The 14192-nt window shown below is 36.1% G+C and overlaps 2 protein-coding genes across 2 annotated transcripts in view; one reads left to right on the forward strand and one right to left on the reverse strand.

The window, feature by feature from the left end:
* The window catches only part of LOC107702597 (sorting nexin-30), a 25797-nt gene extending 20743 nt beyond the window's left edge, over positions 1-5054 (forward strand). The window contains exons 8-9 of the mRNA XM_016504966.1: positions 926-1078; positions 4018-5054. Of these exons, the coding sequence (XP_016360452.1) occupies positions 926-1078; positions 4018-4089 (225 nt within the window). The 3' untranslated portion in view covers positions 4090-5054. The remainder of the gene's footprint in view (positions 1-925; positions 1079-4017) is intronic.
* Positions 5055-7719: 2665 nt separating this feature from the next.
* On the reverse strand, positions 7720-13060 carry LOC107702575 (thymic stromal cotransporter homolog). The gene is made up of 4 exons (XM_016504929.1): positions 12019-13060; positions 10081-10164; positions 8397-8553; positions 7720-8132 (listed from the first exon to the last, which is right to left on the reverse strand). Exons 1-4 carry the CDS (start codon positions 12995-12997, stop codon positions 8075-8077), a joined length of 1278 nt encoding a protein of 425 aa, XP_016360415.1. The 5' UTR covers positions 12998-13060; the 3' UTR covers positions 7720-8074.
* Positions 13061-14192: the final 1132 nt, after the last annotated feature.

The following is a 14192-nucleotide window of genomic DNA, read 5'->3' on the forward strand; positions in this document are numbered from 1 at the left end:
CATACACCAATGGAAAGCTTATTTATTCAGCTTTCAGATGATGTTAAAATCTCAATTTCAGAAAATTGACCCTAATGGTTTTGTGGTCCAGGGTCACAAATTAAAATTTGCTGAATATTTACTCTGATCCTCAGGCCATCCAAGATTAGGATGAGTTTGTTTCTTCATCAGGTTTGGAGAAATGTAGCATTGCATCAGTGTCTCAGCAATGGATGCTCTGCAGTGAATGGGTGCCGTCAGAATGAGAGTCCAAACAGCTGATAAAAACATCACAATAATTCACGAGTAATCCACACCACTCCAGTCCATCATTTAACATCTTGAGATGAGAAAAGCTGCGTGTTTGTAAGAAACAAATCCATCCTTAAAGCATTTTAACTTTAAACTTATGATCAAAATTGCCCATGATTCATAACGCTTCCTTCAGTGAAAAATTCCATCTCCTGTTGTCTCTCACATCAAAATCCATCCACATATTTGTTTAGAGCTGTTTTGGCCTGTTTTTCTTGTAAACTGTGCTTGAGCTGTGCAGATTTCTCTCCTGATTCAGACCAGACTAGAAGCAATATTATGAATAAAGGACTTGTATTTCAGCCAAAAGCAAAGGTTTGAAGTTCACAACGTCATAATGTTGGACTTGCTTGTTAAAACATGAAGCTTTTCTCTTCTCCAGATGTTAACTGATGGACTGGAGTGTTGTGGATTACTTGTGGATTATTGTGATGTTTTTATCAGCTGTTTGGACTCTCATTCTGACGGCACCCATTCACTGCAGAGCATCCATTGCTGAGACACTGATGCAATGCTACATTTCTCCAAATCTGTTCCCATGAAGAAACAAACTCATCTACATATTGGCCAATACTGAAGTGTGTTACATGTGACGGAGGAAACTGGTTAAGTGGTCGGTCTGGATGTCCTGCAGGTGCCCTCTGACGTGGAGAAGTGTCAGGACCGTGTGGAGTGTTTCAACGCTGACCTGAAGGCCGACTGGGACCGCTGGGAGAACAACAAGCGACAGGACTTCAGACAGCTGCTGACGGGCATGGCCGACAAAAACATCCAGCACTACGAGAAGGTCAGAAACTTTCCTCCACCTGGAATAGTGGTTTCTAATGTGGTTGGAGGTGGAAATGTGTATCTGTCATTTCAGAGGCGGAGCAAGTTATTATATTTTGATGCAAGAACAAAATTTGACCGGATACCAAGACAAACGTTTTACTGCAGAATAATGTGAATTGATTAATTGTGTTTTAGGAAAGTAAATGGGTTCAGTTGGACTTAATATTGATGTAAGCATATGAATTGTATATAGAGTACTTGGAGTGACTCTTGCTCTGAAAATGCTCAGCTGTTGTTTGAAGAAACTCTCACACATTTCATTCCTGCTGTTTTGTCAAACACTGACACAGTGTGGCTAAATTCCAGACACCACTGCCAAACGGGAAGAGCCCAGGAAACCATTAATACTGCGAGAGTCAGAGCAGCTTACTTATTTCATTATTTACTTCATTGTATGTTCACATATTGATATCCAGAAGTTTTTCAGAATTGAAGTCAGTATGTTGCTTAAACTGTTAAGACACCCCAAAATCAAAAGGAAATAAATAACATAAAACCTATTTAAAGTCATTTTATTATTATTGTTATTTTTTCATTGCGGCAATCAGTGTTATTATTAACTAAAACTATTAAAAAATTGTCTTTGTTAATTACAATAAAGCAGAATTAAAATATAAATAATAGATGAAAAAACTTACAAATCTTAGAGATTTTGTCTTCGCAATTAATTAAAATAAAATAAGTCTACTGTTTAAAATTACTAAAATTACTAAGTTAAAACTGAAATAAAAGCTAAGCAGATTAAATAGAATTTTAAAGCTAAATAGAACTTGCATAAAAATACTCAAATTAAAATAAAATCTGAAAATTATAAAAATAAAAGCTAATTCAAAATAATAAATAATATAATGGTATATAAATAATGCAAAAAGAACATTGGCAACTTTATACATACATATGTATAATACAATGCTATTTATATATTAGGGATGCACCGATGTATCGGCCGCCGATATTTATCGGCTGATTTTTGATTATTTTAAAGCCATCGGCATATCGGAAATAGCATGAAAAGGGCCGATACCGATGGTTTATTAATTAACTGCATGGAGACAATGAGTTGCATGTCTGTTGCATAATCCAAGGTTTTTCTCTGGGCAAAATAATTAAATACTTGCCAAAACAAAATAAAATCTGTACAAAATATAGTTTGTCAGACGGCATAGTACGGCCATATGCTAACATGACGCTGACGCATCAAACGAGTGAAAATCTCGCTCTCAGCTGTAAATTCATCAGAGGTAAGTCGCGATGGCAATACACCGGCGTTAGTTTATCCGAGGATATGTCACGAACCGCCAAGCATTAGGCCTACGTTTAAGTGAAAATGAATGGCAGGTAATATGCAGCTTTTTGTTTGAAACCAATGTAGAACACGGCCCACACCACCGCCTCACGATGATGTTTTATGTTGAAAATGCGAGTGAAGAACAATGCCTATAGTTTACATAATAAATAATATTTTAGCATCCAGATACGTCGTGAATATGGAAACATTTGGATTCGTGCAGAATGAGAAAGGTAGGCTTCAGTTTTGCTTTTAAATGAATTAGTTTTGGCTTAAACTTTAGAGGATTTGTTGTGGAGAGAAGGGAACTAAAATAGCCTAATTGTGTTTTTAAATATTTTGCTTTATTTACCGGTGTTTTAGCCTACATTATTTCTGAATGATAATAATTAAATAATAATAATAATATATTAATACCGGTAATAAAATGCGATGTACAGCCTACTAATTTAGGCTGTTTTTTCCTCTCAAAACACTTATAGGAGTAGCGTTTTTTATCCATGCTGCAAACATTTTTAAATATCTTGAAAAAATAGGCCTACTTTAATGTCTTTTACTTTAATATATTTGGTCAAAATCTGGAAAAGATTATGCTGTATTGGCTATGACTAAGCGCAAGATAGGCTACCACATCAAGACCCTCGTGTGTTTTTTTCTTTTTGAGTAAAGAAAACGCTGTACTTTATTATTATTATTATTATTATTATTATTATAGGTAAAGAAAAAGTTTTAAAAATGACATTATTAACCAGTATTTTTTCTACTCAAACCGGTTTCGGAACGGTAATAATACAGAGGAACGCAGGAACAGAAACATTCAAATACCAATTTATTATTATTTTTATTATTATTATAGGTAAAGAAAAAGTTTTAAAAATGACATTATTAACCAGTATTTTTTCTACTCAAACCGGTTTCGGAACGGTAATAATACAGAGGAACGCAGGAACAGAAACATTCAAATACCAATTCTGCTCTGAGTGAACCGATCGATTTTCTTTTTGTTTTTTCCCTGCTTTATGCAGTTGACCAATATTGGTATCGTTATCGGCAAATAGTTGTTTGTTAAAATCGGTATCGGCCAAAATCCTATCAGTGCATCCCTAATACACTCACACTCACACTCACACACACTCGTAAAAAAAATAAGTACATTTTAAGTATGCATCACAGTGTGTATTCTAGCAATAAAAATTATTTTACTCATCTTATGATAATGAGAATGTGAATGACAATTGATGTTATTTATTAAAGCTACTGTAATGTTACTGTATAAATGTTAAATGTATTATTTTGGTAATAAGAATATGAATTGGGTTAATGTTATTTTTTAAAGTTACTGTTATTGCTATTTATTAAAATTAAATCATTGATTATTATAATGTATTATTTTTAATTTATTAAAATAATAAAAAATCTTGTTTTTTTTGTAAAGAAAATAAAGTCTCAGAGCAAAATCACAATGTGCAAAATCTAGATGTGTCACTCCTGTCCATATGAAATAGAAAATCTAACCCTGTAAAAGTGAATGTGTCTAGTCAACACAGAGTTGTCTGAGAAGAAGCTGGCTTTGGCCTTGACTTCCTGCTGTTGCTTCTGCCCCACAGTGCCTTGCAGCTTGGGAGTCTCTCGTTCCACTGTTACAAGACAAACAGGAAGCAGAAGGCGAAACGAGCTGAGCGTGTGTTTCAGCCGTTCTCCTGGCCACCGGCGAGGTCCAGAGCTCGTGATCCAGGCTGTCCTCGGACCAGAGCTTTCACGGGACGGGACGCTGCTGGAGCGGACGAGCTCCGGGAATACATTTGTAAAGTGTCTTTATTTGTTAAAGCCCATCCATCCAACCACCTCTCTCTCTCTCTCTCTCTCTCTCTCTCTCTCTCTCTCTCTCTGTTCTCGTGGAAGGAGAATTTGTAGTTTTCTCTTCTCAAGCTCGGACTGGAACTGCAGAAGAAACTGTAAACGCTCGTGAGGATGAGAGAGGGGAGGACGTTTTTTGGTTTTAGTGAGATGTCTGCCAGTTATCCTTTTGTAAATGCTTGTCTTTTGATGCTGATCCGTCCAAGGGAACCGAGATATCAGTGTTTTGTTTTTTGGTTCGTGTTCATGAAGAGTGAAGGTTTGCCAACATTCCTCTTGCCAAAGATGTGGAACTGGAGTTTGATATCTCGATTGAAGCGTTCGCTTTTTTCCAGAAGATTTCCTGCACTACAAAACCCTTGCCTGGATCGGCCGTTCCCTCGTTATACTCTAAACTAAGCTGTTGCGTTGAAATGAAGGATGTTTTGCCAGCCATACTTGACCTCATTACATTTTTATGACTAAAGATGTGTCATAATGGTTTGTACTTGTCTTAATGGGGCAGGATCTGTGGTCGGGTCAAGCGAGGTGAATGTAATGTGGGACATTTCCTGTGAAACTCTGGGATAATAATGGAGAGCGTTAGTCTCCAGTAATGTACATACATTCTGAAATTCAAAGCTTTTAGTAAATGCATTATGGCAAATGTTTTTGGCAGCTGTTAGATCAAAGGCAGAAGATCTATTGAGTTGTTCTTGTTTAATGTGGTTATGCAGTGCAGGATAGTGATACGTTACTGTTCAAAAGTTTGAGGTTGGTAAGTTTATTTTATTTTTATTTTTAATTTATATTTTTTAAGTCTCTTTATGCTCACCAAGGTTGCATTTATTTGATATAAGATAAGTGAAATATTATTACAATTTAAAATGACATTTTAGACATAGAATTATAGATGCCAAACCAACCAAACCGTTTCTATTCAACATTCCTGATGCAAAGTGTTTCTGAACGTGCTTTTGTGTGCTTCTCACAAAAACTGTAGAAATGCCTAGCCTTTGTTTCAGCCCCTAATCAAAATTCTATTTTTCGTAAAGAAAATGAAGCCTATTTCAGGTCTATTAAAGGGATATTTCACCCAGAAATGTAAATAGACAGAATTTTCATTTTTGGATTATCTTTTCTAATTACTATTATTATTTATTATAATTATTATGATTTTTTTTTACTTACATTTTAACTTTTTCCAATTAAGGATATGTAAAGCATATATATGTATTTATGTATGCATAATTTTTATGTATATTTGATATGATGTTGCATTTATAGTTCAATACATCTGTTTTTCAGTAATAAGTTGCGGGGGAAAAAAGTTTGATTGCTTTATTTTAGACACTAATGAAAATGGTCTTGAAAATTAGGCTTCATTTTCTGTATGTTTTTTCCACTTTATATTAAATAACTAGACTATATATATATATGTGAACCTGGACCACAAAATCGGTCAATTTTTCGAAATTGAGATGTATACATGATCTGAAATCTGAATAAATCATCTTTCCATTGATGTATGGTTTGTTAGGATAGGACAATATTTGGCTGAGATACAACTATTTGAAAATCTGGAATCTGAGGGTGCAAAAAAATCAAAATATTGAGAAAATCACCTTTAAAGTTGTCCAAATGAAGTTCTTAGCAATGCATATTACTAATCAAAAATTAAGTTTTGATATATTTACAGTTGGAAATTTACAAAATATCTTCATGGAACATGATCTTTACTGAATATCCTAATGATTTTTGACATAAAAGAAAAATCGATAATTTTGACCCATGCATTGTTTAGACTTAAGACTGGTTTTGTGCTCCAGGGTCACACACACACACACACACACATATATATATATATATGTATGTATATAACAGTTCTGCCTGTTGTGAGGTAGTTCTCTTTAAGTTAAAGCAGACTTCATGAACAGATAGTCGGGGCTGCACTGAAGTTTGTCATCTCTCACAGTTCTGTCATTTCCACATCACAGTTTGCATCATTTTTCTTTTGACATTTTAAGTGAGTTCGCCATCAGTGTTGCAAATACGTAGTAATGTAGCAAAGACCAGTCAGAAAGTATGTTTAATCAGATCTGGCCCTCCAGTGTTCGAGCAGAGCTGCAGCACACAGATTGGAAACACATCGTCTGCTGGTAAATACTGTTACTGCAGCCGCGTCTTCTCATTGTCTTTTCTTTAAGAAAACAGAGCCACCAGAATACACATTCTGTCTGGAAGCATAGGCTCTTTTCTATGTCTATTTTTGCCCTTTTTTATATGTGGTCTAGTGAAGATACATGGCCTGAAGTTTAACTCATCAAATCCTTACACTTTTGTCTCCATTCATTTTTAAGATTATTTGATTTTCAACTGAATATATTTTATTTTGTTACAAAGGCAGCTATATGACTTTTGTTGCTTTAATGCATGTTGTACATTATGATATAAAATACAGTTTATACTGGACATTATTAAATTCAGTTTTTTACAAGAACAGGTTAAATGTAAAGTGAATATATGACTTTCAAATGGCAGAATCTGCAATAATTGTAGTCCATTAATGTGTTATTTTACGTACTTAATGGTTAAACAAATAATTTTTTTGTCAAATATTAAGCGATTGTAGCATGAGTGTGTCATGTTTACTTACAGATCAGTCCAGCAGGTGTGTATGAAGTATAAATTAACAAATTAAACTACAGCATGTGAGGAGAATCCCTTGCAGTTTATTCAAAGTTTATTCCCTATGTATGTTTTATATACGTCACGTTTTTTAAAGCTCATTTGGCTTCCTATTAGCATAAATTGTTTATCATTAAATTGATAGGATATGAAGTCTGGGCTTTAAAAGGAAGAATAACTTGCACAGTGTTGTTTGATGCTGTTACTCTTTACCTCAACTGATTTTAATACTGGACCAATGCAGTAAAAATAATTAGAATATACTATGTATTTTTTCTTTAATGTATTTTTGTGCCTTTGCACAAGCAATACTAAAAACTATATAGACTTACAGCCTGCCATAAAGAATGATGATTAGTTGTATAATAATTGTATTTCCTGTACACTTTGTGTAAAAAAGTATGTTTAAGATGAACACACCATAAACAGATGTACAAATAACTTGATTTATTGCAAAATCTGTACAATAAAAACCTGATAAAAGATGTCATCCATTTCAAATAGACAGTGCATACAGAAATATTGCTAACACTTTACGAGAAGATTCCATTAGTTAACATTAGTTAATTTATGAACTAAAATGAACAATACATATATTAAAGTTTTTGTGTATGATGGTTAATAAAAATAAAACTGATCATTGTCAGTTCAGGTCCATTAAATAATATTAACAGATACAACTTTTGATTTTAATAATGTACTAGTGAATGTTGAAATTAACATTAAGATTATTATACTTTCAAAGTATTATCTATTTTGAGTTCATATTTAGTATTGTAGTCAATTAATGTTAACAAATGGAAATGTATTGTAAATTGCTATCAAAATATATAAAAATTAAAGATTGTCAGCATTTTATACAAAGACGTGTAAAAACCTTGGCAAATATGACGCTACACAGACTGCATTACCAATAATGCAAAGTGTAACAACAGTGAATCAGGAACATTATCTATTCCAGTAAATAACATTATCTAATAACATTATCCATTCAAGCCGACTTCTAGTCAACTGAATGATAGAATATCTTCTATTGTATGTAACTCCAGTGTAAACCTTCAAATCATTTATTACGCAAACATACTTCAATAACTTGTCCATTTGTGACACTTTGTGTCTCCTTTGGTGTGGCTGATGCTGTCAGTTCCCTTGAATTCTCTCATATCCATCTTGTCTTGCAGAGCGGCATCCTACAATGCTAGACATAAAAAAAAACAAACAATAAAAATATTTTAATAACTTTTTCTCAGAATTTAATGGTGAATGGAATATTATCAAAGGTGTCAGAAATCTCAGCTTACCTAATGGGTATCATAGAAAGAACGGTGAAGATGCTGGACAGTATGAAGACCATCCTACAACATAAAAAAAAAAAAACAATAAAAATATTTTAATAATAACTTTTTCTCAGAATTTAATGGTGAATGGAATATTATCAAAGGTGTCAGAAATCTCAGCTTACCTAATGGGTATCATAGAAAGAACGGTGAAGATGCTGGACAGTATGAAGACAAACCCTGGGAAGGTGTCAAGTGTGGCCTGATAGATCTCCGTGTAGATGGGTGTGGTGACCAAGCTTGCAAGCTTGAAGGACAACTGGAGCATGACAAAGGTAATGCCTATGGGAGGAAAAGTAGCTAATCATGAAAATGACAAAAGATGTGCTTCATCAAACTACAGAGTTCTTAACCAAAGGCTGCTTGTTCAGCTTGGCATCCCATCACTACCTCGATTATACCTTTATTTTTCAGCTCTACTACATACGAGTTACACAGTGTCAGTGCCAACAGGGTCAGAGGTGAGGGTTTCGTTCATGTGGCCTGTGGGTATGGTATCAGAAGAGTAGCGGGCCAAGCACTGAACCATGAGGCACTCCAGTAGTTGGCTGATGGGATACACACTTACATTGAAATATTACATACATGTGTATATATATATATATATATATATATATATATATATACACATTTTTATAGGCTTAATACTTTAATTTATCTCAATGCTACATTACAGTTAGTGTTTAGTAACTGAGTGTGTAACACCTGACAGCCTATCTTTTCTTCAAATAACTTATTCTTTACAAATGCTCGAATCTGCTTTGACTTCCATAGCTTGTCACTAGCTGTGTGCTGTTGATAAGGTAAAGTATACAGCCTCGAATACTAGCACAGACTAGCATATACTTGAATAAAAGCACAGGCATGCATTGTAGTAAGGGCTAAAAATTCACCTGTCCACTCTCTCTGAACCGGGTATTATTTTAACTACACTTCGCTGGCCTGAGTCCTACCACACGGGCAGATTCAACAAGGTATCTACAAGAGAGAGAGTGTTTAAGTAGCATCTGCTATCCACTGGAGTGCCTCAGGGTTCGGTACTTGGCCCCTTGCCTTTCTGATAACTATATTCTAACTCCTTGTCACCTCAGCCAGCCCATCAATTGACCATAAACCATTAACTGTACAACTGGGATTGACAACAGTAGCTACAAAGATTACTGAAAAGAGGTGCTCTACCAACCAAAGAGGAGGTGCAACCAAGGTGCAGCACTCACTCTTGAAGAGATCAAAACTAGTTTGTAAAAGTTTTGATCTCTTCAAGAGTGAGTGCTGCACCTTTTTTAACTGACATTGACAACAGTAGCACCAGCTAGGTCAGCAACAGCTAGACCACCAGAAAACAACCAGGAGTGGGTTTCCCAAAAGCATCAAGCGCTAAAAAGGGTTGCAAGTTCTGTTGAACTTTGTTGGTAATGATGGAACTTGTGACCATAGTTACTTTTGGGAAATGCACCGCAGGTCAGAAGCATAATAATTTTACACTTGCCAATAAAGCTACTTCTTGTTACCACACAAAAGCATAAATATTCACGCGGCCTCCACCTGTGAATACACTGACACGTAGTTTCATTTCTCTCTTTTTTCTGTTTTGTTTTGTTCACACTTCAACTTCTGAATATATACACCAGACACTGATATGCTTCACAGCACAGCTGCATGAGCTAACATGCAAATTGTGTAAAAGTCAACTGAAGTCTAAGTTTACTTTTGAGGAAATTCTAGTGTTCCACAAAATGTCTTTGGCAGCACCATATGCAGACACACAACTCGTTTAGGGCACTGAGAGAATAAAGAACTGACACCTACCATATGAGGTTCCCCTGACCTGTTTGGACAGCAGCGAGCGAATGGTGGGCATTGGAATCAGAGCAAACAGAGTGACAGAACGAGCTAAAGGAAACAAGAATAAAACCTCAGATAAATCAGTAAAGTGATTTATAGAGCATTTTTCACACCTTATGGTGACTCCATGTAAATTCTTCCTTTGAGGAATAATGCACTGGTTTACATTCCAGTTTAAATGCTCATTTAAGTTACTATAGTTAGAAACAGTGTTGGGGATAACGCATTATAAGTAACGCAAGTTACATAATCAGATTAGTTTTTAACTAGTGAAGTAAAGTAACATTACTTTTTAATTTACAAATAAAATATCTAGTTACTTTTTCACGCAAGTAGAAAGTAGAAGTTCGGTTACTTTGTTGTCCTATTTTTATTACTGAAGAGTGTTAAACCTTCTCTCTTCTCCTGCGTCCTATTCTTCATTGTAATCCAGAATTGCAGCACAACTGTTTTTTTTTTAGCTGCGCTCTCCACTGTACTAATGTGAATTTACATTCCTTCAGCCTGAGGCTTATTCATTTCGCTTTTTGTGTGAAAGGGCTTTTACATTTGCCAAAATAGCATTTTTTTATATAAAAAAAACAAAAAAACAAGCGAGCTCAGCTCGGATTTTAAATGTAATGCAAAAGTAATGTAATACTTTACTTTCCATAAAAACTAAATAACGTAATACAATATTGTAAAGAAATACTTTTAAAAGTAACTATCCCCAAACACTGGTTAGAAAAGTCACTTAGGTACAGTAGGCTACATTATGTTTCATTATGTTTTATAATGCTAATATATATACTTTTATATATGCACCATAACACCTGCATCGTTACCAGATATTTCTGGTAGGGTCTGGCTGCAGCCTTGCACTTGCACTCTCAGACTTGCACTCTCAGACACTTGCGCTTCCGCTAGTGACGTCACTTGCAGTCTTTATTTTTTATTTTGTTCTATTTTTTATTACTTTTTGTTTGAATCTCTCAACATTTTACAACAGTAGCCAGGTGGTGAAGACAAGAAAAAAGAAACTAAATTACAATGTCACTTGCAATCGCCACTTGCACTCTCCGATACCTGCGACGTCACTTGCAATCGACACAAATCATGCGTTTTGCCAATGGAGACAAGACGCGGTGGTGGTGATTAAACGATTAAAACTAATTTAGTACTATAACATACAGGGTCCTGCAAGAAAAAGACAAGACCTGCAAATCCGTGGCCACAGAACAGCAGAATATGAACGCATGCGCAAAGTCTCTCGTTAAGCGTTTTCCTCCTGTAGAAAAACATAAACACTTAATATGGCGTAATGTATTAAGATGCTATTAAAATATCAAATTAAATATACAGTTTATTAATATAATGAATATGTATATAGTACTTTCCTTCCACACCGCAAAATGTGGCATGATGTGTCATAATGGACTAAAAAGGCCAAACTCAGTATGCTCCTCTACATTATTAATATACATAACTAATATGTACAGGCAAGCAGGTGTAATTTAGTTTATTTTTTCTTGTCTTCACCACCTGGCTACTGTTGTAAAATGTTGAGAGATTCAAACAAAAAGTAATCAATGAATAGAACAAAATAAAAAATAAAAAAGACTGCAAGTGATGTCAATTGCGGAAGCGCAAGTGTCTGAGAGTGCAAGTCTGAGAATGCAAGTCTGAGAGTGCAAGTGCAAGTCTGCAGCCCAGACCCTTCTCAGATATTTTACCTTAACCGACCCTTATTGATTGCTTTCATTGATGTAAGCCAACAGGGTCTGGTTAATATTTAGCCAGAAAGGCCAATGGTCATATTTAACACATTTAAGGTAGATTTAAGGGTATATGAATAACCCTTAAGCTCAAGTAAGCATTAAGTAAAAAAGATAGGCTATTACTGGGCTTTTGGTTATAACTTACCCAAAAAGTACATCGGAGTTGTGGTCACAAAAGCCATGAAATAAATCCCAGCTGCGAAAGACACCATGCCGATCATGACCATGCTCTCATCTCTAACAGAACATCTTGTGAACATCTTCACACCTAAAAAACTGGTGACGAAGAGAAGCGATCCCGCCGCGTTTCCATAACCCACCTCAGTTGCGCCCCAGTTGAGGGGGTCTTTGAGCACATAAGCTGCCAACATCTCCATTCCTCCAGCCACTGCTATATCATACAAAATCCCACTGACGAAGAGCAAAGCGATGTTTATTTTATCGCGGGCTTCGTGGTTTATGATCCCAACACTTTCCCGTCGCTCCTGTCTCTCTCCAAGCTCGGAGAAATCGATTTGCAGGAAAAATGCCGCATAGAGCAGGCAGAGGAAATACAGCAGCACGCTAAAACTAGATAAAATTGCTCCTTGTTTGAGATCTACGGTGTAGAGGTTAAATAAGTGACCAGAAGCCAAACTACCAATGAAACCGGCGATTCCGTACACCAGCTCGGTTCTCATGATGCGCACGGACCGCTCCTCCTCACCGGAGCACACCGACACCAGCGCCATCACACCTGCCCAGTAAGACGCGAACCCGCCGCACAGTCCATGGATCACGGGCACCGCGTACAGCACCTGGACAGGCCATTCCAGCACGATATCCAGCAAGAGCAAACCTCTGGACAGAAAATATCCAACCAGAGGAACCACTATTGGCACTTTCCTGTAACCTCTGTCTCCAACCTTTGCCAAAAGGATCGCTGGCACAATTGGCATGAATTTGAGCACCATGTTGAAGGCCATGTTGAAGTTGGTGATGGCTTTCTGCTCGGTGTCCCTGTCGGGGTTTGCGCATCGTTCTTTAACCACCATTTGGAGAGCGGTGTCAAAAAACGAGCTGGCCACCTGGGCACAGAACACTAGAGGCGCGATGTATTTACGACAGGACATCATAACAGCCATAAAAAGAATAAAAGCAAACAAAACTCGATACTTCACAGAAGCTCAAACTCCCTGGGTGAAGCCCATCGCGTCATTCTGCTATGGGGAAGTTGTACACTGAAATGCTTTCAGTGGTTAGTCATGTTTCACCCAGACACAAACACATTCACTTTACTTTTTAAATAGGCTACAGTATAGGCTTGTTTTATATAAAGTTCATTATATTTGATTACAATTCCAAGAAAAGGAAATGTGTTGATTGCAAAGCATATAAAAACATATTTCTTAAAGAAAAATATATCCCCATTGCATCCCCATGTGATGCAATACCTGCTGGTTTGTGTGAACCAGTCAAACAGGATTTCAAGTAGAAGAGCAGGCGATGATCTCATGGTCACGAGGAGATTTTTCTTAAACTGATATAGATCACCTAAAATAATGATGATAATAAAGATCTACTCACCCTCATGCTGTTTCTTTTTAATGAAAAAAAGAAAAGAATGTAGGCTCTGCACTTGTTCAGAAGTGAAGCTTCAAGCAGGACAAAAAAATTGTAACTTTCCCATTCTTTTTAAGTATAGGCTATAGGGAATTTTTTTGCACATTTAAAGCGTGAAAATACCACATAGTTTGACCATTCAGCCATAACCAAATATTCTAAATCACTCTCTTTTTGAATGAATGTTATAATATTTGGCATAATTCCACACCTTTTTACAACCTATTCATTGAACAAAACTCGAATGCATTTTTATTGTGATCTCACTGGAGAAAGCGTATTATGGATACACACCAGTGGTGTATAAAGTACCTGAAAGCCATACTCAAGTAAAAGTACAGATATCTTACCAGAAAATTACTTTGGTAGAAGTTGAAGTCACCGTTTAGAATGTCAGATCGCACATCATTACAACAACACTTACCATATTGTCGCAGACGATGCTGTATATTGCACACCGCAGACTTGACTTGAGTGGAAAATGAATCATCCGTGGTTGTGCGCACACTTGTTTGCACGAGCAAAGGTGTTTTTAGGAGTCTAATTTGCAGACGCCAGACCACTGATTCGTCATTGTGACAGTTACAATACACCACTGATACACACTCAGAAAAAAATGGTACAAAAGCTGTCACTGAGGCAGTAACTTTTCAAAAGGTATATTTTTGTTCCTTTTAGGTACTGATGTGTACAGCTCAATGACAGCTTTTGTTTTAT

The sequence above is a fragment of the Sinocyclocheilus anshuiensis genome, unplaced genomic scaffold, assembly GCF_001515605.1.
Source record: "Sinocyclocheilus anshuiensis isolate Anshui unplaced genomic scaffold, SAMN03320099.WGS_v1.1 scaffold210, whole genome shotgun sequence".
NCBI classification, from domain to species: domain Eukaryota; kingdom Metazoa; phylum Chordata; class Actinopteri; order Cypriniformes; family Cyprinidae; genus Sinocyclocheilus; species Sinocyclocheilus anshuiensis.